The 27,763-nt window shown below is 39.6% G+C and overlaps 1 protein-coding gene across 2 annotated transcripts in view; it reads right to left on the reverse strand.

The window, feature by feature from the left end:
* Positions 1-9,458: 9,458 nt before the first annotated feature.
* MAP1B (microtubule associated protein 1B) overlaps positions 9,459-27,763 on the reverse strand; it is a 120,665-nt gene continuing 102,360 nt past the window's right edge. For both annotated transcript variants that reach the window (XM_008167501.4, XM_065550135.1), the window contains exons 5-7: positions 20,940-27,618; positions 17,246-17,484; positions 9,459-13,887 (exon numbers count right to left, since the gene is read on the reverse strand). In XM_008167501.4, coding sequence (XP_008165723.3) covers positions 13,732-13,887; positions 17,246-17,484; positions 20,940-27,618 — 7,074 coding nt within the window. In that variant the 3' untranslated portion in view covers positions 9,459-13,731. The remainder of the gene's footprint in view (positions 13,888-17,245; positions 17,485-20,939; positions 27,619-27,763) is intronic.

Genomic DNA, 27,763 nt, shown 5'->3' on the forward strand with positions numbered 1-27,763 from the left:
CGCATTAGTTTGGCTAGTGTTTGGAAAATACCAGCATTCTGAGGGTTAAAGTTAAGTTTTCTTTAATTTGAAACACAGAGCACTGATTCAAATTCATGGCAGACACCAAATACTTTTGCTATTAGGTAAGCAAATCTGTAGCTCTCCCTGCCTCGTTTGCACCCTAACACTAAAGGGCAATATCCATTATTCACAAGAGGAAAATTATAGATTGATTCCCTTGCAGCTCAGATAAATGTTGCTCTGCATCACTCCATCATGGAACTGACTTACCGTAACACATAAACCTGTTAAAGTAAGATTAATATGTAAACGTGCATCTGGTGACCAGAAATGTATGGGCTTAATACCCCACACAGAGAGTGGAGAATGATCCTCCTCTTAGGCTGTAACTTAATGTGACAAAATACCCCATCCTTACCTCATACTCGTGCCTAGATCTTCACCGCCTCTGCCGCCTCTTTGTGCCTTTCTGGCACTACAAACGGGCCATAAAGCTGGCTTAATGAGCCAAAAGGAGGATTTGCTTGGTGTTACACAATCCCCAGTGTAGGGGGAGAGGAATCAGGGCAAAAGGAAACATGGATGAAGCCCCTGTGGCCTTTATCAGCCAGTGCAAACCAGAACAGACCTGAAGCTGCTCTGACTTGTGGATGGATCCGCACTGAGTGCAGCCTGGCCAAATCCAAGGATTAGGGAACTATGTCCTTGAAAGTAATCAAAACTGGTTCTGGAGGACCAAGGGGAAAAAGTGAGCTCCTGCACTGAGGACCCTTCATGGAGTATGCCCTGTGTAGGGCACTCTACCAACCCTAGTGCCCTGCCATGAAACCATGTCAGGGGAGTAGCAATCTCAAAGGTAGGCAGAGCCCAAACCTTTCAAAGCTTTATGTGGTAAAACCAGCACATTATATACATCACCTGGAAATCAATTGGTGTCCAGTGCAGATTATTTAGCACAGGTGTAAAGTCCAGGATACTTAATAAGCATCAGTCACCTTCTATGCTAGCTGCAGTTTCTGAATAGGCTTAAATTATGGGCCTATGTAGCACACACTGCAGTAATCTAACCTCAAAGTGACAAAGGCAGGGATAACTGGCAAGTTCTGTACCTGAAGGAAAATGCTGCTGTCTTCTGCAACACATGAAATGAAAAGCATTTTTGGCAACTGCTGTTACCTGGATATCTGCTGGCAAGGGGCTCCAAGAAGCCCCCTCCCTCCACCCAGGCTGTGAGCCTACATACAAACTGTGGGAACATTTCCACACTGGGGGGAGTTGATATAAACTCTAGCATAGTTACTAGTTTATGAACTGCAAACCTCAGTTCAGTCTTATCTGGACTGATCTCAGCCAGGTAACAGTCCTCAACACCTCACCTGTACTAAACGCTCAGCCAGGCTATCTGGGTCAAAAGAGGTGAAGATCAGGCCATATAAAGCTGGGTGTCTTTAGTCCAAAGACTAAAAGAAACTGCTGCCAATACCACCTCACTAATCACCCTAAAAGACTCGTATGCATGTTGACAAAAAGGAAAGAGAGAAGAAAACCCTGTTGATCCCCAGCCAGGGCTGACAAGCCATTGCCCAATACTACATGCTGGGATCTCTCAGAAAGAAAGAAAAAGACTCTGTAGATCATGGTCAGGGGTTAAAGTCAGTTAACAACTCTTCATGGCCAATGGTAATGAAGGCAACCTGACAGATCTAAATGAATCCCTGTAGCTACCTGAGCTTCAGCCATTGCCAGGATCATTAATTTGTACAACTGGCACCCAAGCCGAAAATTAAACTGGCTCTGGTTGAGGAGCCCCAAGAACTGCAGATGTTACCTGCACGGCTTTCCCATAACCTTCTCAATAATACTTCACCACCACGAACGGGTAATAACCGGTGAAGGTGATAGCAACAAGCTGAGAACTGGAGAGACTGTCAATGTCAAGAGAAAGGTTCTTGGGCAAGAATCTAATAAGTGTTTCTTAAAAGCAGCTGGCATCTTTTCTTCCTGAAGGGAGATACTAATAATCAGCTCCAGCAATGGCCCGAGTGTGCCCGCACTTGCATTCATTAGCCACAATGGGCAGGTAGCTCACCCACCAGTCGTAACTTGTGTGCACATGCAGCACTTCAGCTAGCAAGCCTGGCCAAAGCTCCATCAGAGAAGACTCCATTTGCTCCCACCAAGCGCAGCTCTGCTCCCCCTGCTACAGCTCGCTTAATCTGCAACACAAAGTAGTGCTAACATTCCTTTCCATGAGAAACACTCAGCTAACCCTGTCACCCGAGGCAGATTAAGATTTATTGGGGCCCTGGTCACAAAGAACATTTGGGCCCCCCATGCCCCAGGGGTCCCCAAATTTTCTGGGACCCCCTGTGCACAGAGCCTGGGGACCTGCGAGTTAATCCGCCACTGCCTGTCACCAGCTGTGAACCCAAAGAGTTCCTCTGAGTCGACTGCAGCAGATGCTATGGTGGAGATAAAGAAACAATTAAACTATGGATCAGCCTTCCTGAAGGGCTGGAGCCATCTCTCCAGAGTCTCAGAGGTTTCCAGGGAAGCTGATCCATTAAACAAGACCCTCTCCCCTATTTTCAGGTAATTTACAGGTGCTTCTGAAGTCACCAGTTTAAAAGGGAATCACAGAACCCTGGGCCCAGGTCATGGCAACTTAAACAATACTTCTCAGTTTACAGTGAAGGGAACCCTTACCCTGAAGATCAATCTAGTAATGACAGTTGTATATGCAGGGCCACCCAGAGGGGGGGGGGGGCAAGTGGGGCAATTTGCCCCAGGCCCTGGGCCCCGCAGGGGCCCCGCGAGCCCTGGCCGAGAATCCCTTCCCTGGCTACTCACCTGGCGGTGGTCTGGGTCTTCGGCGGCACTTCGGCAGCGGGCCCATCAGTCGCTCCAGGTCTTCGGCGGCATTTCGGCGACGGGTCCTTTAGTGCTGCTGAAGACGCGGAGCAAGTGAAGGACCCGCCACAGATTCGGAGCGCTGCCCGGTGAGTACAAGCGCTGCAGCGGGTGGCGCCTTTTTTTTATGTCTGCTCCCCCGCTTTGCCCCAGGCCCCCTGAATCCTCTGGGCAGCCCTGTGTATATGAAAAGTAGGTATGAGAGCTGGGCAAAGCCTACGTACATTTCCACCAGCGGTAGTTCGAATATTTTAGTGATTTTGCTTTGGCTGTGTTTGCCCCACTTATGTGTGTGAATATTCTAGCAAAGGAGTTTACTGACAGGGAAGGGCACATATTGAGAGCCATCGATCCCCTTGTACTCACACTGGGTCTGATCCTGCACCACTGAAGTCAATGAGAGGTTTGCCATTGACTTCAATGGGTGCAAGATCACACCCCCTGAAGAGTAGCTTATTCTGCGAGTAGGCCCATTGGTTTCAGCGGGACTTTCTGAGTAGTAAGGTGCTACTGAACTTGAGTTAGAGTGACAAATCTAGCCCTGGGTGAATATTTGAGTAGATTTTCAGAAAGTGACTTTAAATGTATTTGTCACGAGCATTTACACAGGAAACCTGATTGTGAGAATTAACCTCCCCCACTGAGGAAAAAAACAACCACCTACCTCTGACTTAGCTGAGGCACAGCCTGAATTGGAATATTTGCAATAAGCTGCTTGTGAGTGAGCTACAGAGCAAAAATTATTCACAGAAAATAGCTCAGGGAATAATTTCAAATAGGGAATCGATCAAAGAGAATTGGACAATCTGCCCACAGAAAAATATACAACATTCCAGTAATTACAAATTATTCATACAGCTCTAATAGGTATATTCATAATAGCCAATTTGAAAATTGCTATAAAAATATAAACTGTAGTTCAATATTTCGTTTAAAAAATCCTGCTTTAACATACAGATGCCCTCTTCCCTGCCAGCAACAATATCTCAAACCTCCAGCTATACATTTCTGAACGTCAAAACAAAATTTAGCTTTCAGCATAGCTTGTTTATTCAGCTTCTTGTCAAGTGTCTGCCTTAAGTTGAATTTGGAATGGAACCACTGAGACCAGCTCATCTCTAATACAATTAGTGAGTGCTTGGAACCATAAACTCCTGTTGGAAATCCTGACTTGTGGGTGCATGAGGTTAATATTAAAGTATTTAGGAGGGCTGCTTCAGTTTACCTTCAGCTGTTTGTCATAAATAGCACAGCTGGCTTGAGATAATACCAAATTGATAAAAGCCGAGTTGCAATCAGTTTATGAATCTAAACAGGTATATGAGACATAAAAACAGCACATACCTCAATTGTTAGGTATTTACAGTGAACTATTGGGATTATTAATTCCATCTGTTTCAGGTATCCTTTCTGCATATTTTGTGAATACAGGTGATGGATTGGGCTGCAATCTGCTCAAGCATTGCTCCTCAGTGCGAGCCAGGTGTAAACCATGATTTGTGTGACCCTTCTGCTCGTGAAGTTATAGCAGACACACAAGCACACTCTGACTCCATGCGTATCAGTGTGTGATTGTTAAGGTTTTACAGAAGCAGCTGCCTTGGGGTATTAACCTATGAAAACTATTCGCACACCAGTGAGGAATCAAGACCAAGCAAACCAATGAGCCACTTTTCTGGATTGTTGATATAGTTGTGCATTATTTAGCGGTTCAAGAGCACATCTTCTCAACATTTAAAAAAGAGAAATACAAAATCATATCACGGTTTAGAAATACTTAAAATGCTGAAGCCAAGGTCTGTTCAGATCTTACAAGTTGCCTAGTGCTCTGCATTCCCATTGCAGTCAAAAGTTTCCAGTGAAGCCAAGACAAGTTGAGGGCGTTCAGCTTTGTTTTAGCAGACATTGGGTTTGAGAAAAATGTGCATGTCAAAATGGAGGCAGATGTTTAGGGTAGAGGTTAGGGGCTGCTTTTCACTAAGGACGCCATACTCCAGGGGAGTTGGAGTTAGGAATTGAGGGCAGAACATGGCCAAAGATCATCACCATGAAGGAAGACTATGGAAGCTACTCAGGTAGTAAAAATACAGTATAACTGCCTGCTGAGATGCAGAAGAGGGGCTAAGTGGGACTATGGTTCTCACCAATAACAAAATGTCTCTCTTTCTGTGACAGTATTTCTCAAAGGGGCAGACTGGAGCTCTTCACAGGAGGCTTTACCCCATTAAGGGAGGCTCAAGCAGTACTGGGCCATGTGAAAAATATTTTCCTTAGGACTAGAAAAAAAATTAAAATCCAGTATCGTATATTCACTACCGAGTTTTAACCACTCCTTAGATGTTTGCTGAGCTAAAGCAGAAAGACAACAAAATATCCAGGCTTGCCTCTGAATCTTTAAAATATGCTCCCATGTTGTTTAGAGACAGGCCTCACTGTACAGCTTTGCCTTGTTTCTTTCCATGTTTGTGCATCAGCAGCCAAGCTGTTAGCAGCAGGCTCGTGCTTGGCATAGCACTTTAATTGAGCTCTCTTTTCAAGAGTGTGTATGGTGTGGTAACAATGAAAACAGGCTCCTTATCTCTATAGCCACCCTATGACAATAAGTTGAAATTTTACAGCCTCGGGAAACCCTTGACTTGGGGTAGTCTCTAGCTGGCCTAGAATGCGTATGGACGACTTCTATGCTGCCTCCCCCTATAATTGTCAAAGTAGGACATTCCCTAGGAGAGAGCATATGGCACTTTTCATCCCCCCTTAAGGGGCATAGACAACTGGACATGGATTAGAGCAGGACCACTCTAAATTATAGTAGCCACACTGGCCCTGGGCTGGCTGCAGGATTGAGAAGCCGCAAATGGCTTCCCAATTTCAGCTGCACCCAAGCAATCGTAGATGTATCTGGAGATGAAAACCCCAGTCTATTACTATTCAATGGCATTTTAAAATACTTTACAACGAAGAGAAATGTGTTAGTTAACATCAGTAAAAATGTAAAAGCTGCTTTATAATCTATGAAACACAACATGAGGTCTGCAGCGGGGTGGAAAATGGATTCACTTGGCCTCAGGCGTCACCAAGCAAAACACTCTGGGTCAAACGTTAGGCTCAGAAACACCAGTATAAATCCAGAGTAATGCCACTTTAATCAGTGCTCTTATTTTGGATTTACACCAGTGAAACTGGGAATTGAATTTGGTCCTGCATCTTCTTCAGTGTACATGTGTTAACATCAGGCTAGTCCACCTCAGTAACATGAAAAAAACTTCTATAGGTCAAAGAACATATAAGCATATCGTTCTAGAGGTTCAAGTTCAAGATTTGTATTATTTGACTTTCCTTGTATTGACTTCATTTTGCTCTCACGCTGCCATGCTCAAGCCAGCTCATGCTACAGAAAATGTATTTGTATATTTTATGAACATAATAGCTTAATGGTGAAATCATAGAAGTTAGAGCTAGAAAGGACCTGTTAGGACACCCAGTGCATCCCCTTGAGACTGAGAGTGAGGATTGTTCCCTATAGTGTATTTTCTAGAGCTTTGTCTTGTCTTATTTAAATGTCTCAAGCAATGGAGCTTCCTCCTCTTCCTATGGGAGATTACTTCACAGTCTGATAGATCTCTCCATCAGGAACATTTTCTTTGTTAGTTTTCATTCATTTCAGCCCATTACTTCTACTTACCTTACCCATCCCTTCTACCACTCCATCTGTGGTGGAACACCCTTCAAATAAACAGAGGGTTATCATGTCCCCCTTTGCTGTTGCACTCCATACTACAATAGCAAATAACACTGGCAAAATGCAAACATATTCTAAAAGTGGAGGGCCTGATCCTCCTCGGTGTTGAGGACCACTCAACCATTTACAAGGGTTGGGCCAGAAAAAATAATATTGATTCTTTTGAGATACTGTCATCTTGAGTTCTAGTTTCCCCAAAAATGTCATTGTAATTGACTCCATTCATTCTCATTGAGACTTCTGAACAATCAATTTAGTTATCATGGAGTTTTAAAACACTATTTTGTTGGTCTAGGAGACAACTAACTGGTTTTGAAAAGATCACCTCTTTTCAAATCAGCAAGAGCTAAAACAGATATAGCATAATTTGCTACCTGATACGGTAATTTTAAAATGTATTTTATCATATGCTGTACCCAATAATGGAAAACTCTTATGGATTGCAATGGAAGCAAGAAAAACCACATTGTAGTATAATATAGAACTGTTTTATAGTTCAGTATAAAAGTAATATCTGTATATATTTTTTGATTTCTAAGTAGAGATAAGATTCTCATTTTTTTTAATATGTAAAAGGAACAAACATCTAAAATTCAAACACTGACAACCCATATGTTGACAACAAACCCATGTATTGGATGAGTGTGATTCAAGAAAAGGGAAAACTTACAAATACAGATGTACACTGTATGGGACTAATATGCCTTGAATGATTTACAACTAATGATGCCTTCTGGCCTTCAAAAATTAGAAAAGCTATCCCACCTGTATAGCCCAAAATAGGATCCTCCTATGAAAACAACAGGAAAATGGTTCACAGCACTTATCACATATCACATGAGCCACTTTGTCTAAGGAGCCACAGATCAGCCAAGGTTGTGCATTCCCCTGCCCAACTATAGAAACTAAAATGGCTAAATGGGGGCATTATCAGCTAGGCAAGATCCTTTCATTATCTGCATATGTATAAACCCTTTTCTTCCTCCCAGCCTAGCTAAAAAACTCCAAGTTATGAAACAAGAGTGATACCCCACTTTTCTCTGCAAGTGACCCATTGCACTTTGAGTGGATCAAGAAGAAATGGGTGGGTAAGTTGCAAGTTAAACAAACTAGAAATGAGCCTATAAGATTGAAGGTCAAATTGGGCAAACTGTTACCCCAAGAAATCCAAGCCAAATTTTCACTCCAATTACAAACTATACACTGTTTTCTTGTAAATCAAATATACTATGAATAATCTATTCTTCACCCCTAATTAGAATCTGCACATTTGTCTGCCTTGTGAGTTAGATCTATATACTTCTATATGTGGAAAATGTCTCATTCTTTTTTAGGTTCCAAACAATGTGAAATGCTTAGTATAATCAAAGAATGTATGGAGTGTCTCCTCCAAATTTAGATCATTATAAGAATTTTGCTGGTTTTCATTGTAAATAATTGTTGCATTCTAGAAGTAATAGGAATTGTCAGGCACAAGAAAGAATAAATATTGAAAGATATAAACCAGGGTATAACTCTGGAATATTAACAGAAGAATATTAACAGAAATTGCTTAAGGGCGGGAGGGAATCCCAACTGATAGTAGGGGCAAATAATGAAATGCAATCCTTGAAATGAATCAGACTTAAAAAACCTCCAATAAGAAAAGGATTGAGGAAATTTGTTATAAATCAACGCCATCTTCAAGATGCTAATGTAAGCAGCAAAGAAACTAAGAGAGGGGAAATCTGGGACCCACTTGGCACATGTCCAATAGGAATCAGAGAGTGGCCCTTTCCTATGAGCCCTGAAACTAAGATATACAAAGTGAGGTCACCATGTGCTCAAGGGAGTTGAGTCAACCCACCACAAGAAGCTGCAGAATCCCAAGTGTGACCGATGCTTAGACCAGCTGTGTGGAAGGAATCTCCACCTTCCCAGGATTAAGAGGATAACATGAAGAAGTGGTGAGATTTCATTCCCAAGATTGTATTTCCCCTTCTATTAACATAAATAAGTGTAGGTTATCTTGCTGAGTCTACACTCTCTAGTGAGACCTCAAGTAACCATATTTTAGATTCTAAGAGAGCTTGAAAACAATAACTTGAAGCAATTGCTTTTAATATTCTGAACTTGTCCCTTTTGGACCAGTTTAGTCACAGAGAAGTAACCACTCTTCAATATGCCTTAAAGACAAGTGCACCCATGAAAGTGTGATAAATGTGCTAGTATTAAAGAATTGATGATCATTACTAAATGTATTAAGAAATCTTGGTAATTTGCACATTTCCTTGATATAACTGCTGAGTCTCAATTGTAGTCGGTTACAACTGCTTGCAAGACTGTATTATGTAGTACACACAATTGGTTGTGTCTGTATTTGAGTGGTGAACTATTGGTTATACATTAATGTGGTTCTGGATTAATTAACAAATTGTTTGGTTAAGAATAAGCAACTGTCCTATTTGAGAAATACCGTTTAAGTTAAAAGTTTACCTGAAAAGATCCCAGCGTTAAACTAGTAAGCTAACAGTCCCTGGACTCAATAAAATATTGGATTCTAATATATAGTTTTTTATAATGTAATATGGCCTAGTAGGTAGGGCACTGGACTGGGACATAAGAGACCTCGGGTCTATTTTCATCTCTGTCATAGGCCTGAGGGGTGATCTTGGGCAAGTGACTTCACTCTGCCTCAATTTCCCCATCTGTAAAATGGAAATAATTATAATCACGTTTGTTAGATTTTTGGCTGTAAAATCTAACAGGTAGTCTGGCAAATTCATAAATTCACACAATACAAAGACAAGAAACATACCAACACCACTTCATCACTTTTGTATTTTATTGTGGAACTGAGTTTGTTTCCTTTACATCAAATATCCTCAATGGAAGAGGGGATATTGCACACAAATATCATAAAAGCACTACATATTACTTTCACTGGAAACTATTTTTCTACATTAGATATGACTGGATAGAATAGAAGTGATGCAGGATTATAAGACATATTACCATACACAGCTGCAGACTGATACAAACACCATTCAGAACAAGAGAGAGGAGTGTGTGAGGTGCTTCTCAGCTGGCAACAAGACTGTTTCTTTCCATAGTTTGGAAGATATATGGCTGCATGCAAACATGTGAAAGCACATTGTACTTCATAATCGCTCTTCTACTGTTGTGATTACAGCCCAGTCTTGAATGAATTTTATGGATAGCTCCTGTCATCTGGAGCGCCTAGCTAGCTAAGTGCAGAGAAGCTTTTTTTCCCTTTTTTCTTCCTTTTCAATATTTTTATGCTGCCTTTTTATTTAGTTATTTGATTTTTTTTGTAAAGTCACAACAAACAGATTTTTGTTTAAATAGCAAACATTTTTAATCAGGTGAATAACATAATTGCATTCAAAGAAATGCTTGTCACTAGTTTGCTTTGTGTTTTTGTTCAATTATTAAGTGAAAAGATGAAAGCTTACAGTTTCTTTCAAGTGTAAACATTATAGTTTTTCCTTTTCTAATAAATCCAGACCAAAAAAATTACCATTTCTCTCAAAATGTCATCACTAAGCAAGTACCTCCGGTGACAGATGAATAAAGAGGCATATGACAGAAATTTCAAAAATGCACAGTAATTGTTCCTCGCAGCTGAATTTCTTGCAGTGGGAAGGGTGGAAAATTCCATTAACAAAACTATTAGATCTTAGCAAATGAGTACTGGAAGGCTCCTAAACCATATAAGCTATTGGAGACAATTTTAAAAAACCCATATACACAATTGGATCCATTCACCAGAGTGAACTCTATGGGAGATGGAATTAAAGGAAAGAGACAATGTAGTCAGCCCCAGCATGAGACTTTGAGAAGGCATGCAAGGGGATCTGTTTAGGCTTGGAAATGGATGTGATCTCCAATGTTAATTCTTCATTGAATTTTATTCAGCAGTGCAGTACTACCATAAAGGTCATGATTGGGAATGTTGTCATGGGTAACAACATCATTTAAGTAGAGTGTTCTTTACACTCAAATATTGAACCTTTATAATTAGAGTAATCAATATCAAACCATGCTCCTAGAAATCTGTGCTGATCAACAGCACTCACCATTAACGTACATGGTACATTTTGATGACTGTTACTAAACTAATTGTGTATGACTATGACTAGCACAATTAGATTAGTTACACAGGCAGGAAAGGCATTAAGGGCAAGAGGAGCTAATTGGGAAGTTAATAACTCTCAGCCTTGGTTGTCATTTAGAAGAGTGGATGGAACAAGTATTACAATATCTTATAGGAACAATGCCAGCTGATTCAAAACAGCTGACTTTAAAAAAAAATTCTGTAGCAGCAAAAAATCAATGTACAATTTAAGATTGGCTGAAACTGGCTTTTTTTTTTTTTTTTAAGTAAAACAATTATTTGAGCTGTTACAAATTTACTTGGGGTGTTAGAAATTTAAAGCTTGTTTCTGATTTAATTTGTACTAATTTACCCTCAATTTCAATGAAGCTACTCCTGATTTACATTGGTATAAGATCAGTCTCGAGATCATTGCTCATTAGATTTTCTATCAAAGTGGAGAAACAAACTACTTCCAGTTTTGGGAGCGTCTGGAATTTGCTCCCCGAACCCAAAAAGTTTGAAATCTTACATACATGAGAGAGTAGACAAATCAGAAAGAATTGTGGTAGAAATAATACAATATTCTGCCAAATCAGCTAATAAAATATTTTGCCTTTCACTTCAAAGACAAAATAAATGTTAAGTAAATGATTATGAGCTCAGCAAATTCCGCTTGTTTTCACAATACATTTCCCTTTGTCTTTTGTATCAAAATCATTCTGAGTTATTTTCAAGGATCTAAAAGGTAGACCAATAAATAATAGCATTGCTAATGATATCTAACAAAAATATTAAAACAACCCCCACCCACATATGACAAACAGTAATTCACAGCATTAAATGGGCTACAAGGGCCCAGATTTAAAGGGCTCTGAAGTAGTATTAAAAAAAAAAAATTAGCAGTGCAAACATACACCTATCAAACAAAAATAAACTAACAATGTTAACATTTAAAATACATAATACGTAAAGAAAATAAAATGAGGTCATTGTTAACTACCTAGTGGAACTCAAAGCCTATCATAAATGTGAATTGTACAGACCAGCACAAATCTCCATTTAGGAGGCCTTTCTTTACCTTATTTAAATTCTGATGTACAAGTCTGCAAACTGAAATGTAACAATATTTTCTATAGTGGTAAATCTTCCAAGACTTAAGAGTCCAAACTTTCTTTAATAGTGGAACTGATCTGTATGCTGTACTTTTGGAAATGATCTGTAGACACTGGGAACACTTTACAGAAAAAAAAAACCACACACACACACACACACACACACACAAAGAAAACCAAGACCCCTCCCCCTCACCCCCCAAAAAACAACCCCCCCCCAAAAAAAACCCTGCTTGGCTAATTTATGGTAATTGTTGCTTTTTTCAATCTTTTTAAAGATCTTGGGAGAACTGTGAGTCTAACTACCACTTTGTAAAAAGCAGTCAACTGGCATTTCAGCTCCTATTTTTTGTGAGCACTAATAGATTAATTTAATCATTAGGGATTTTCCCCAAAAATTCTTGGCAGTTAAATGTTTTCAATAAATATGTTACTGCAATATCATACTTCATTCTCACCAGAACCTCAAACAACATTATGTATTTCTTACAAAACTATTAAAAAAAATTGCCTTCACCTGAAATTTTTTTCTTTGCATTTTCCTGTAAACAAAAACTTTTGTTAAAAAGTCATCTATTAAAAGTTCACACAGAGCTAAAAAAAATTCTTCTATACATTTGTTCCCATATTCACTCTTAAATTAACAAATAAAATAACGTAAGACAAAGGAAGGTAAAATACTGTACAGACTCGCTGAGAACCTTTTTCAATATACTGTGTTTCACTAAGTTTTGCATTTCTGATACTGGACACCACTTCAATCTTGCTTCCGCAGTACAAAAGCAGCTTTCAAAAATGCTTGTCTTGTTTTTTCGAGCTGTCCAGGTGTACCAATGAAGTGTTCAGCCAACATACATAATTCATAGTACCAAGCTGTTTGACCAATCAGATAGGCTTCTAGTACCACACATGCACACTCACACTTCTTTACTGGTGTAACTATAATCCTAAACAGATGTTTTATAAACTTGCTGTCTCACATTAAAAAATAAGTGCATTAAGTATCTTTGTACATTCAAGTCACTTTCTAAGGCAATTTGTCTACTGTATATACTCCCCAACTGCTTTGGTATTTTGCTTCAGTAAATTGGCTGTTGACTTAGGTGTTTAAGCATGCAGGTTTGTCGATTCTGAGTGGACTAAATAGATATTCACTGGGAGCATGCCTTAGACCAACATATTTGCATGTTAAAAGAAAAGTTTTAGAGTTCTGAATGGGGTTCAAACTACTTGCATATTTAGTCTATGATAATTATGTTATGTTAGTATGCAGAGTTCAAATTAGTTAATGGCTAATGAGTGTTTAGATCTTATGTCCCTTCAAAGCCACATTCAGTTTCCTTTTATTATTAGTTCACATAATTTTGTAAACTAAGGCCCCCTATCCTATAACTCAGACTGATACAAATTTAAAACTTTCTTTTCATGTGAGAGCATAAGCAGACTGCAGTAAGCAATACATCTATTGCCGTGAGACTAATGCAGACCCAATTATTTATACTTTCTCCTCCTACCCCTCTCTCTATTTCTCTCTCTCTCTCTTTGTGTTTCTTTCGAGGGCAAATGCCTCTACCTGGCAGAAGTCAGTTGGGTTTGCTAGTGCATGGTTTCCAAATGTTCAGCGGAGATGAACCAGGATCTGTAATTTTGCAGTAATCTGAACCCTACTTTGGGAATACCGTTATTTCCCTTAGCAATCAGCAAAGACTGAAAAATATTAGTGACTTGCATCACCGTGACACAGTATAGCATTTGGCAGGTATATAGTTCAGCAGTTGAATTAGATGGGTTGAATTTTTAGAAAAGGTATTTTCAAACTGAAGATTTTCTGGAAATAAAGTTTAATGTTGTTGTGTATGGCCTTGTTTCTACAGTTCAATCTTGCATGCAGGGAAAGATTCATCTTGCATAACAACAGTGCTGCTGCTTGCCAAAACCATGATGTTGAGGTCCTGCTGTTTCTCATGGGTCTCTTGGTACCATTCCCTCATCACTTCTGAATCATGGGTTGGGATTAAGGTCACCTACAATATGGAATAGGAAAACTCTTTAGGAATGGACAGAAAAAACAACTGATGTGAGAACAGAGTCTTCATACTAAAGTCGTAGTCAACAAGTAGATTTTCTTTTTGGAAGCAAATGGATATTTTAAGCAAGAAAATAGGCAGGATATAATAACGGCAAAGAAATAATTTACCAAAAGAAAAGCTTGAGTCTGCAAGGTATTGTGTTGCATGGAAGCTAAATGAATGGTCTCTAAATGAAAAAACTAACTGAAGATTGCACTTACAGTGCAACGGTAAGCATGTTTCATGTCCCCTTCTGTGGTGATCCACAGAGGATATGAGTAGCTATAGTCCCAGTCACAGAACCTTTGTGCTTTTAACTTAAACTGTAGCAGCTCCTGCTTTTACCTCAGAAGGTCCCTAACTTCAAACCCCATGTGTTGGCCAAAATGACAGCCATCACACTACAATTCTGTAGACTGCAGAGGGACCTTTGGGACTAAGGCAGCATGTTTAGTGTTTTATTTATCATGTCTGAAAGGCAAATGAGGTGCCCTAGAATTACATGTTTGCTACATAAATTCAGGCAGCATTCACAGCTTCAATAGCTAAGAACACTTAGGTCCAGATCTTGCAAGGAGTACAATTAGGGCATTTTGAAATTATTATTATTATTATTATTATCAAAAAGAACAGGAGTACTTGTGGCACCCTAGAGACTTCGGATGCATAAGTGGTTTGTAGCCCACGAAAGCTTATGCTCTAATAAATTTGTTAGTCTCTAAGGTGCCACAAGTAGTCCTGTTCTTTTTGAGGATACAGACTAACACGGCTGCTACTCTGAAACCTGTTATTATTATTATGAGACACTTTTCAAAATCTTTTCTACATCACAATTTGTACACATACAGTAATACTGTACAATAACAAATTTCTAAAGCTTTTGTATATACAACAAATAACTCCTGGAAAAAGACAGAAAAAGCAACACAAGTTTAATACAGATATTTCTAAATGTGACTGTTCCTGTGCTAGACTACTTGGGGAAAAAACTGCAGAGTGCAGTCAGGCAGCCACTGACTCCAGCAAGCATGGGCAGGGCAGAAGTAGCCAAAGCAGAGACTGCTGCATTGGGACAGGATGGGTGTCAAATGGGGACCAGCCAAAGACATCCCTCTCTCCAGTGCTCGGCAGGACCCAGAACTATGTAGGGGAGACACCCTTACTAAGGGGGCACTAGGATCAGGTAGTACCTCCCCTTCTGTCCCCCAACTCCCCATGTGACCTTAGGAGAAAACTGCAGAGTGGAGCCAGCCAGAGACTCCAGCTAGTAGGGATGGAAGCAGCCAAAGCAGGGACCTTTGGGCATTTGGCCATTCCGAGAACTTTCTACAGTTTTGACTGTACTTTCTCTGCCTTGTGCTGTTTGCTCCAGACCTCTCCTTCATAGTCTTCCCCCTCAGCTTCACTCCATACCTACCCCTCTTCTCCCCTGCTCTGCCCCCTCCCCTTCCCTTTGCTTTCCATTTAGCTGATCCCCTTCTAAGTAAACCCACCCTAAAAAAACTAAACAAACAAAACCGTTAGTACCCATGGAACTAATAAACTAGCATGACTTTTTTTGCCATGACATTGTTCCCGCTGTTTGTATGTTAAACCTCTTCCCTCATCCAATGTCTATCTTCTCTATTTACATTGTAAGCTCTTCAGGGTAGGGAGCATCTACTACTCAGTATTTGTACAGCGCCTAGCACAATGGGGCCCTATTTTGGTTGGCCCTTAGGAAATACTGCAATAAATATGACTAATATTAATAATAATTCCAATGAGTACAATCTTGTTCCTTAAAATTTATCCTTCTCTTCATGGATCTCCTGATATGCTGAGTAAATTCCATTAAATAATGTTGAGTTGCTGTTTTATAAAAAAGCTGGAAAGACTCTCCTTTTCTGTAGGAAAGGAGAAGTTTAACAGGATGGCACTGGAGGCAACATTTTAATAAAACTGTGTTTAATATTTTTATTCATTTGAGCTGCCCATTGCATGACCACTATTCCTCAACGTTTTTCCCCCCCATGAAGAGCACAAAAAGGTCCCGGTCCTCTCTGATATTTATTTTGGGGACACAGATTTGGCACTCAGAAAATGATCCAATATTGAAAGAAAGAAAGAAAGAAAGAAAGAAAGAACTGGATATGACCATATCAGCCACACTAGAAATAATAATTATGGAAAGGAATCTGGATATCAAATTAACTGGACAAAGAAAAATAAAACTGCTTTTATCTAAACTGTGCTACTCAATTACAAGGAATTGGTATAAATAAATAACCTATTTAGGCTTACTGTAAATAAGAATGTTATTAACATTGTAACTGAACATTTATTACACCAGCTATTGTGGAAAATTTTACAAGACAGGACAGTTTGTTTGTTAGTCTTTAGGGGAATTCTTGCATCATTGAAATGGCTCTTCAAACACCTTTTATACAGTAGAAACTCAGAGTTACAAAGACACAGACTGTTGACTTAATACAGCTTTGAAACTTTACTATGCAAAAGAAAAATGTTTTCCCATTTTTTTTTGTAGTTTACATTTAACACAGTACTGTACTGTGTTTTCTTATGTGTGTGTGTGTGTGTGTGTGTGTGTGTGTGTGCGCGCACGCGCGCTGCAGCCTGATTGCATATTTCCGGTTCCAAATGAGGTGTGTGGTTGACTGTTCATTTCGTAACGCTGGTGTTTGTAACTCTGAGGTTCTACTGTATTACACATGTCACCATGCTGCTGCTAAATGGAAAATACCAAAGCTGAAGATGAATAAATTATATTCTACTCTGCACAAAGGACACCTGAAGATACCACAGAATATAACATAACATTAGGTATCAAATGGATTTTAATTAATTGAGTTAGCACACTGTTTTTATGGATCAGATATTAATGCAAGCCTTGTTCCATTATGTACCTTGAAAAATCTGCTGCTGTGCTTGCATATACACACAGCATGTCACATTTGATTTTTGAATATATAATATTACCATGGTATTTCTTCATTTTTGAAAACTTGGGTGTCTATGTTAAAGAACCTAGATCCACATTTAGGTGCTCAAATTGGCCAAATCCCTTGAGCCTGCTCTTGTTGTGAAGATCACTTGGGCTTGGCTACCTTTCATCATGCCTCTAGGCTAGGAGGATTCCAAAACCTGATCCTCACATAGGGGGGAGAAAGAGAAATGAGGGAGAGTTCATCTATAGTACACAAAAGGACACTCTTCTAAACAACAGCCAGAGCTTAGTAGCTTCTCTTGCTTCCTGTGGTTATTTTTCATAACGATTTTAATTTACAAACAGAAATATTGTTAGAGAGCCTACCTGCATGTTACTTCCCCACTGAGCCTTGCCCTCCAGCAGGGAGTCCAGAACAGCCCTGCTTGGTTCTTCAGCTGCAGGATCATTCCCACTCACCACGTAGTAGGATGACCTCACCCTCTTGAAAAACTCTACATCGACATTCTTGCTATTACTGTGGTTGGGAATATATACCAGGTCCAAGTACACTGGAGGTCCTGGAGGCACAGCTGTGGATTTTGCTGGTTTGCTATTTCCAGATCCTTTTAAAATAAGCATAAAAGCTTGTCACTTATTGGTGGAAACACACATTTATTTGTATAGCTACCATTATACCATTAAAGATGACATTCTTTTTTGAGAGGATTAGAGTTAGTACCTGCGTCACACAGCCATTGCTGTATTCCAGTGCACTCTGATGCCCTTATGTTGTTATCCTATTATATCTAATGGCATGCTCTAATTTGGTTATATCCCATATATATGTTTTATTGGGAGAAAAAGAAAAGAATAAACTTAACTAGCTATCTGATAGAACAAAAATTCATTACAGGTATGGGCAATCATTTGAACTGTATTCAAGAATGATCATTATTAAGTATTCAAGAATTATCCAGTCACTGTGATTACTGAATTACCATTCAATTAATTAGATTATTTTTTCTAGACTTTGGAATTATCTTGCATGCCTGATAACACAACTCTCTGACACTTTTTCTTTTCAAGACATCCGTGTTGTAACTCAAGGCCAATTCTGCTTGCTTTACTCATGCAAACTGTCCCATTTACTTCAACGGGACTATCTGAGTGTGAAAGGAAACAGCATTTGGCACTCAGTTATGGTATGCAGGTTTGGAACCTGTCTTGGGACTCTTGAGGCATCATTATGACAAGGATGGGAGATAACTGTTGATATGCTAGGGGTATCTTGCAGGAGCCTACTATATAGACGCAAAGGTAGAAGAAAGGGAGGGAGGAACTTGGAGCACACTAAAACCTTCTGAAGAGAACACCCAAGGGAACCAGAAAAAAATATCAGTTGTACAGTAAAGATAGTCTTTAAAAACATTGAACTACTTTGTACTAGAAACCTCACAGGGACATTTTGAAGTAGTCACTTAAGACCGAGGGTTGCCTACTGGAGAGGATTGTTAGTATGAGGGACAGCATCTCCTCTCAAAGACTATTTTATATGGAGAGTGGAGGAAAGGAAACTGCACAGATTTTCCTCTAGTTTTCATTTCTTTATTCTAACTCAGCCCAACCCTATATGCTCCTGACTTATGAAAGGAGTGAACACAGTTGGCATATATACATGTCAAAAGTAATCTTTCTAAATTCCTGCAATAGTATGCAAAATAAAATATAGAATTAATTTTCAAAGACAGCATGTACAGTTGTGCCCATACATTTGAGCACCCAACAATTTATGTACTCAAAGATTTGATGGAGGTGTAGATACTCAAAAATCAGCTCTCGTGTAGATGGGGCCAGTTACATGTCTAAGTAACTATATGCATGTACAAACATCTAATCTGTGCTACCCAACTGAACGTTTATGCACATAGGTTAGGTAGATGCAATTAAGTATGCCTACATTTGAAAATCTGGCCCTATATTAACAAGTGTGGGGAAAGCTTCATTTTGCTACCAAGTCTTAGGATGCACATGTCCCAAAAAGAGGTTTTTAATTGAAAAAAGGTGTAAATTCTTGACATTCCAACAAAAATATTATAAAAGACACTGCTATTATCATGCACAGGATAATGGCATGAGCTCAGAATCATAACTTGATCAATAACAAAATCCGTTCTTTTAATCTCAGTGTGTTACAAAGAGTGCAGTTAAAGTACTAAGTGATTTTTAAGGCCAGAGAGGCCCACTGTGAACATCTAGCCAGACCTCCTACTGAACACAGGCCATAGTATTTCCCTGAATTAATTTCTGCTTCAAGTCCAATAGCTGTCATTGGAACTAGAGCATAATTTTTAGAAGAGCATCCAAACTTGATTTAAAAATTTCCAGTAAGGGAGAATCCAGGCCAATTATCCTCTCTATTACAAAATTGTACCTTATTTCTAGTCTAAATTTGTCTAGCGTCAATTTACAGCCATTGGATCTTGTCACATCTTTGTCTGCTAGACTAAAGAGCTTTCTGTTATCAAATTTCTGTTCCCCATTTAGGTGTTTATAGACTGTGATCAAGTCACCCCTTAACCATCTCTTTGTTAAAATGAGCAGATTGAGCCCCTTGAGTCTTTCAATATAAAGCATGTTTTCAAATTCTTTCATCACTCATGCCTCTTCTCTGAACCCACTCCAATTTTTCAGCATCCTTCTTGAAGTGCAGACATCAGAACTGGACACAATATTCCAGTAGCAGTTGCATATTTCATAATCTTATGTCATAAAAAAAAATCTAGTTTCTGTTCCAGCACTACAACATGCACTGTAGATTTTTTTTGTTCTCAGAACATACTTGACACCAGGCAGAAGTTCAGTGGGGAATGAAGTGTGCTATGGACTTCATCTTACTGCAGCTCAAAAAAGAATGTACCAACTATTCATCTGCATTGGGAGGCCAGGGATAGTGGAGCAGCATGTGCATAGGAAGGCTAGAGATGGAGGAGTGCCGGTTTGCTAGGGACATATCCTCGTCCTGCAGTTTCTGCACAGATGAACTCGGGAAGGAGAAGGTTTTCTATCCCTCCTCTCTCCACCTGAGATAGCACAGATTTTGCTCAAAAGGTGCAATTTCTCTATATGAGATGAAATACATGGTCTAGTGGAAATATGTTCTGTTTCTGTTGTGATAATAATAAGCCACTCAAGATTTGTTTTTTTTTTAATGTAATCAAGTAATATAAAGTTAAGCGTGGATTCATGATCAAGCCAGGAAAAAAATTACTTAGCCCATAAAACAAAACATATCAAATCCCACATACAACAAATTGGTCAATATCTGAATTTTTAAATTTTATCTATATCTATGCAGAGAGATTTCCATTTTAACCATAATTTTTGTACTGTCAACTGAAAACCACAGTATTTTATATCAGATTCTACAGGTTCCCAGCTGCAGGATAGAGTACATTGTATTACAGATTATCCTTGAGTTCAACAAGCCCTCAGGGTAAGTCTGCAGGGGAACTGTGCCTTTTCAACTATCTACCCTGTAAATGGGACTTCCAGCTTCTTTGAATGCACAGGAACGTCTGTAGGAAATGATAAGGAATAATGCACTGGAACAGTAAAGCACATCTAATTTCCTATTACACTCACACAACTCAAACCAATTAACGGGCTTGTTCACTTTACAATTTTATGTTTAAATTATGTTTATAATGAAGAAAATAGTTGCTTACTATTCATTTAACTTTTCATATAGCAATTTTCAGCTTAGCCAGCTGGCTAACAAATTGGATAAATAATAATTGCACTCTATATTTCATACATTGCCTCTCTAATTGTTTGATATCAATTAACACATCTAAATCATTTTTAGCTTTTTCCAGATTAAAGAGTTGATTCAGTTAATTTAATTAATTTAAATGTGAAACCTTATACTATAGATTTTTTAATAAACATGGATTTTCCTCAGGCACGCTTCACAGGCCAGATTATCAGCTGATGAAATATCAAGATAGTTCAACTATACCAGCTGCGAGTCTGGCTCCACATCTTTTCCTGATATACACAGGTCCTGATCTTTCCTTACCTGAAGTTGCAGTCTTTGCAGACTTTGATGTTGTGGAATTTGTTGCATTCTTGGCCTCCTTATCTTTTTCCTCAACACGGGAAGATTTTACTTCTGGAATAGAGATATTTTTCGCTGCTTTCTCCACAGACTCTTTCTTCTTTGGAGAAGCTGTTCTGGAAACTTTGTCTAAAGATTCCTTTAAGCCACCTGGCTTTGGTGAAGCCACCTGCTTTGATTTACCATCACTTTTTTTGGCAGGTGAGGAAGACTTGGTCTTAGTACCCTGCTTTTTAGTTTTTGTCTTTTCTTTCAGATCTTTCTTCAAAGGTTTGCCTAAGTTCTGATCAACAGGCAAAGCTTCTGGGTCTACCATTGAGACATCTGGGTGCCGGGGTGAAGGACTGCGGTCTTGCATTGGGACTGGTGGAGGGTCAATATGTTTGTATGTAATTGTTTTATCAGTTGGAATGGTTTCAGATTCATCTTCTGAGTCAATGTTAGCGTCTGCAGTAATAGAAGGGCATTCTTCAGTCTCTGGGGGAACATCTGAATCGGTCTGAGACGGAGCAGACTCGCTTACTGAGGTGGGAGGAGTTTCGTCACACTGGCGTGCCTGCTGTTTTCCTCCTGAAGGTGGCTGGGCTCCTCCAGACTGGGTTAATGGCTTTTCTTGTTCTTGAGACTGTTCTTCACTGGCAAACCACTCCAGGGGATTCGGGTTAATAAATGAGGGTGAAAGTTCAGTTTTGGGATGCTTGTATTCACAGGAAGACACAAGGCATAAATCAACATCTTGACGGGTTTCTGCTAGAGATGATTTTTCTGCAGCAAAATGTACGTCTGTCTTATAGGAGTAACTAACAGCCTCAGGTGACCTCGTGGTTTTCCCAGGTGTCTCATAGGCAAAACCAACAACCTCAGGTGATCTTGTTGATTTCCCAGTTGTTTCAAAGGAGTAATCCATGGCTTCAGGTGACCTGGTGGTTTTCTCTGTTGGCTTATAGGAGTAACTTACAGCCTCAGGTGACCTGATGGTTTTCCCAGTTCTCTCATAGGAGTATTCCACAGCTTCAGGTGTCCTGGTGGTTTTCCCAGTTCTCTCATAGGAGTATTCCACAGCTTCAGGTGTCCTGGTGGTTTTCTCTGTTGGTTCATAGGAGTATTCTACGACTTCAGGTGACCTGGTGGTTTTCCCAGTTCTCTCACAGGAATAATCCATGGCTTCAGGTGACCTGGTGGTTTTCTCTGTTGGCTCGTAGGAGTAACTACTAGCCTCAGGTGACCTGGTGGTTTTTCCAGTTCTCTCATAAAAATAATCCATGACTTCAGGTGACCTGATGGTTTTTTCTGTTGTCTCATAGGAGTAACTAATGGCCTCTGGTGATCTAGTGGTTTTCTCTGCTGCCTCATAGGAATAACTAGGAGCTTCAGGGGACTTGGTGGTTTCCCCAGTTGTCTCATAGGAATAACTAACGGCCTCTGGTGATCTAGTGATTTTTCCAGTTGTCTCATAGGAATAACTAATGGCCTCTGGTGATCTAGTGATTTTCCCAGTTGTCTCATAGGAGTAACTAATGGCCTCAGCTGACCTGGTGATTTTTTCAGCTTCATCTTTTTCTGTGGAGGCTAAAGGCTCTGGACTATGTTTTGTTAGAGAGTCTTGTATTGTGTCATGTGTTACTGAGGTATGGTAACCAAATATTTTATCTGAGGACACATGAAGTGATAGTGATGGTGAGTGAAAAGCAGCAGTTGTTTCTTTGATCGCAGGAGGTGAATCTGAAAAACTAGGAGAGTATAAAGGAGAGGATTCTCTTGTAGTTAAAGGAGATAAATCAGACTTTGGTGAAAGCTTTTCTCCTAGGCTCTGCATCTTTTCTGAGGTAAATGAAGAATGCAGCGGCATATCTCTGGGTGGCATGACACCTGAGAGTGTTTCCTCTTGCAGTGGAGAAGCTATCTGTGAAGGTGTATGTTCTGATGAAGTTGAGGGTGAAGCTTCAATCTGAGATACTGAAATAATCTCTGAAAGATCCTTTTCTTGAGTATAACATGTCTGCTCCACAGGTGATATCTTATGTGAAAAAGTAGGTTCCTGTATCTCTGAAGGGCTATAATCTACTTCAGTTGGTCCATTTTCAGATATATGGTGTACGCTAGTGCCTACTGTGGGATGTTCTGGAGATTGTCTACTAAAGTCCATTGCCAAAGACTGCTCAGGGGACTCCTGACTGAATTCTACTGACATAGTTGACTGCTCAGGAGATCTGTGCTCTTGCACTGGTGTTCTTGATTTTGCAGTTTTAGGTGAAAAATCTGGTGGAGAAATTGACATGGGTCTCGGACATTCTTCTTTAGATGGAGACATTTCTGTTTCCTGAAAAATTGTTGGTGTTTGTACAACAGATACAGAAAGAGAATCATCAACTTCTGTAGAATGTGGTGATCCAACCTCAGCATGTAAAGAAGGAGAAACATCATCCGTAGTTGGCTCTGGAAATGAACTAGTAGCAACAGAGGCTGTGGAGACAGAAGCAACTCCTTCTATATGTGAATATGTGTCTTCTGCTACAACGTCATCAACAGGAGTTGCAGATTTGTCAGAGACTGTACCTTCAGATATTGACATTTTGGTGTCTTCTTTAAAGGATCCAAACTGGCTAACATCTATTTGTGTAGGAGAGACATCTCCTGCTAGCTTCCTTTCATCCAAAACCAGTGGAGACTGAGAACTGGTAGCTTCAATATCCTCCATATTCTTTTCTAGACCAAAACCTTTAGCTGGCATAAATGCCATACTTTTTTCATCTTGCTGTCCTTGGAAAAGATCCACAGAGGTGACTTCAGAAACTGGGCTTATCTGAACAGGGGACTCTTCTTTTTCACTTTTCTCCTCAAAATGACTCTCAGTCGGTCTGGCAGTTGACTTTACATCGGCAGTCAAAAATGTATCATATGAAGACTCTGAACCTATCAAAGGTGGACTTCGTAAAGGAGAGAGAACTTTTTCAATAGGCGATTCTGAGTCTGGCACAGGCTCATCCATAGGGCTTATTCTGGGTTTTGCAGTCTCATCTTTGGCATCACTAAATTCAAAACTAACCGGAGCCTCTGCTGCCTTTTCAATGAGTTCAGAAGGAAGTCGGCTGGTCTTTTCATCAGTGGGAGACTGATAATAAGGTGTGTGGCCTGCACTACCAGCAACAGATTGTGCAGGAGACGCCACTTCTAATGTTTTATCATCCGGGCTGACACAGTGCTCTTCAATAACTTCTGGATGTTCATCAGGCAATGCAGTGAGCACTACAGGTTCAATTGATGCCTTAATCTCATTGGGAGTCAGGGAAAAGTTCACACTACGTTCACTTAGTGGTGTTTTAGCAACTGGTGATGGAGGTGATGGACTCTGAACTGGACTCTTAGCTGAGCTATGCTTTTCATCAAATGCCTGTGAAAAGGTATCTTTGATTTGTAATTTAGCAGTACTTTTGATTTCATTTTCTCTTTGATGGTACACTTCTTGAAAGGAAGATTTGCAGAATCTGTCTTCCTCTAATGAAGAAGGGGGTGAGAGAGTAGAAGCTGAAGCATTATAATCTTTACCTTCTGTGGCATCTGTTTTTGATCCTTCAGATAAACCATTGAAAGCATCATGAAGTGGAGAGAGTTTAGGTCTAGTATATTCTTGAGAATACAGTGATGTCTCATACTTAGTAATGTTTACAAATTCTTGAGAAGGTGATTCACTTTCTTCGTTGTTCGTTTCATCACTCATGATATCCCGAGGAGTTGACATTTCATCCATTGGTGTTGGCTCACTAGAAATTTCAATGGTAGACTGAGTATAACCTGAAGTAGCAGTGAATTCCTCATGTTGGTCTTCTCTATTTTCTTCATCAGAAACAGTTGCTTCACTTTCTGAACCCCCAGGTAAAGTCTCATCATGAATAGAAGATGCTGGTTCAACAGCTGGGGACTGAGGTTCAGAGTGTTTAGTTGGTGTGATTATGAGTAAGCCATATTTATCTTCAACTTCACCAGCCTCTGCAGCTTTGTCTACCACAGCCATAACATAGTCTTCTTCAGCTTCAACTTTTTCAGTTTCCACTTCTTCATCTCTGACATCCTCCATTTTGTCTTCTTCCTCAGCTTCTTCTTCAGTCTCTTCAGTTTCTGCCTTTTCAACTGTCTCTTCCATATCTTCTTCAGCTCGCTCATCCCCTGTCTCAGATTCTGCCCTTTCAACATATTTATCTTTAGTTTTAGCATGTTTATCAGCTTCAGTCTCTCCCACTTCTCTTGCCACGCCAATATCCCGTTTTGTGATGCCCAGTGTTGCTTTTTCTTCCTCATCTTCATCTTGTTCCTCAGCCTCCTCAGTCTCTGCCTTTTCTTCATAATCACCTGCTTCAGATGATTCCTCAAAACCAGTTCCTTCATCTTCAAATTTTTCATTGTCATCAACCCTGTGCTTTTCTACAGGCTCCAGCTCTTCAGGTGTCTGTTCACATTCGCCCTCAGCTTCAGTGGTCGTTATGCCTTCATCAGGAGAGTCAGCAGGTCCTTCAGTATCTACTTTTTCTTTCTGGATTTCATGTGCTTCCTTTTGTTCTGAGTCAGCTAGTTTCCCTTCACCTTCTATTAACCCTACCTGAGGCTTTGTTTCCTTTACTATTTCTACTTCTTCAGCCTTTAATTCTTCAAAGTCTTTTGTTAAATCCTCTGGTGAAGACATAAGGGATCTCTCAGCTTCAAGCTCTTTTCCATTAGCTACTACTCCAGCAGCTGCTGCTGCTGCGGCAACCGCTCCCACTGCAGCCACAGCAGCTTGTGTTTCACTGACCTTGCTCTCTTTCTTTACGGTCTTAATTTTGACTTTTTCCTTTGGTTTTCCAACAGGCCCAGCTTCCTTTTTAACAGATTCCTCTTTCTTTTGTGCTTTAGGTTTTGTCACAGGCTTTCGGGCTTCAGTTGAAGGAGCAAGTGTTTTCTTTGTTTCTTTTGGAAACTTTTTGGTGTCTTTTTTGGATTCTTTTTCTTCCTTTTTAATTTCCTTTTTCTCTTCTTTTTTAGCTTCCTTTTTCGCTTCCTTTTGGGGAGTTTCTTTTTTTAATTCTTTTTTAGAATCTTTTCTCTCTTCCTTTTTCACTTCCTTTTTCGCTTCTTTCTTGATTTCTTCCTTTTTAGGTTTTTCCTCTTTCTTGGTAGGTGTTTTCTCCTCTTTCTTAGAAACCTCTTTCTTTGGTTTTTCTTTTTCCTCTCTCTTTTCTTCAGATTTTACTTTCACATCCTTTTTCACATGCTTCTCCTTTGCAACTTTTGGTTTGACATCTGCTGCTTGTTTTTCAGCAATTTCGGATTTCACTAGCTGCTCCTCCTTAGCTGTCATATCTTTTTCTGTTACTGAAGATTTTGTCTCTGCTTTTGCTGGTTTTTCCTTTTTTACTGTAGTCTTTTCCTTGCTTTCTACTTTCTGAGGCTTTTCTGGAGGACTAGGCTTTGCTGGTTCAGATGCTTCTTCTTTAGATTCTTTTCTGACAGTCTTGGTTGATAGTGTCTTTGTGGCAGGTTTGAGACTTTCCTTGCTGTCCGCTCGCTGTTTCAGCTTTGCTTGTTTCACTGCTGGGCTAGGTATGTTACCAGTAAGGTCTTTCTGTGTAACCATTGGTTGTTTAAGGAAATCTAAATGTTTCAGTTTTTCCAGCCCTTCTAGTATGTTATACTGGGTACTGTTTCCTGGAAACAAAACTCTGATTATTTTTTCTGCAGGATTTGCTGGATGCCATACGATCAGTGATGAGACTGAGGTCAAATAGGATACTGGAATATCTACTTCCTGACCATTTGGCAGCAATAATTCAGCTTTATCTTTACTTGTACTAGTCCACTGCTGCATAAAATACTGCATCTCTTTGCTGTTTTTGACTGGATTGAGCACATACATTTCAAGTTTGCCTACTCCCATTTTTTGAAATAGAATGATAGGGTCAACGGTATTTCCTATGCTTCTAAAGAGAGGTTCTGGTTTCATAGACAACTTATTTAAATACTGGAGAGTGAAACAAGCTTCTTCTATGCTTCTTTTTACCCTAAAATTAGGATCAGGATTTTTCAGATTTTCAGGAACATTGAGGAATACAACTCCTAAATCAGGTGAGATCAGATTTTTCATCCAATCACTGTTGGTAGTAGAACCTTGTGACTGTTCCTCTTCTAACTCAGCTATCTTTCGTTGAAGCATGCTATTGATTCCTGGTAGATTATCATCCCCAATGTGGGTGAGCAGAATGGAATCCACTCTGTCTAAATGTCGGATAAGTTTCCAGAAGCAAGATTTTCTTTCAGATCCCCCATTAATAAGCATATTGAATCCGTTCACTGCAAACAATGCAGAGTCCCCTCTTCCACCTGGGAAAATATAACAGCAGGGTTTTGAGAGTTTCAAGAAACCTCCAGATGTTGGCGGTTCCAAAATGTCAAAGGGTGATGGCACTTCTACTGATTCTGACAGATACTCTGTGAATTCAGAAAGTCCTTCCATTTCAGGCAATATGGATGCTGAGTTGAGTTTAATGTTGATGAAGTCTTGAAGGTTATGTCTGTCAAGGTTTGAATTTTTCCAATCCCCTTCCTCAGGGCAAAACAGAGTTAAACTGGCTTTGTTGGCAGGGTGTGTAGTACTCAATAATTCACCAATCTAGCATTGTAAAACAAAAAGACAAAAGGTAGGTGTAAATTTATATTTTATAATAGAAATGTCATATAAAAATATAACATAGCAAGGCTGTCCTTGGGTTACAGTACAAGCTTCACACTAAAGATACAACATTCCTTTTTATTTT

Source organism: Chrysemys picta, chromosome 6 (genome assembly GCF_011386835.1).
Source record: "Chrysemys picta bellii isolate R12L10 chromosome 6, ASM1138683v2, whole genome shotgun sequence".
In the NCBI taxonomy this organism is placed as follows: domain Eukaryota; kingdom Metazoa; phylum Chordata; order Testudines; family Emydidae; genus Chrysemys; species Chrysemys picta.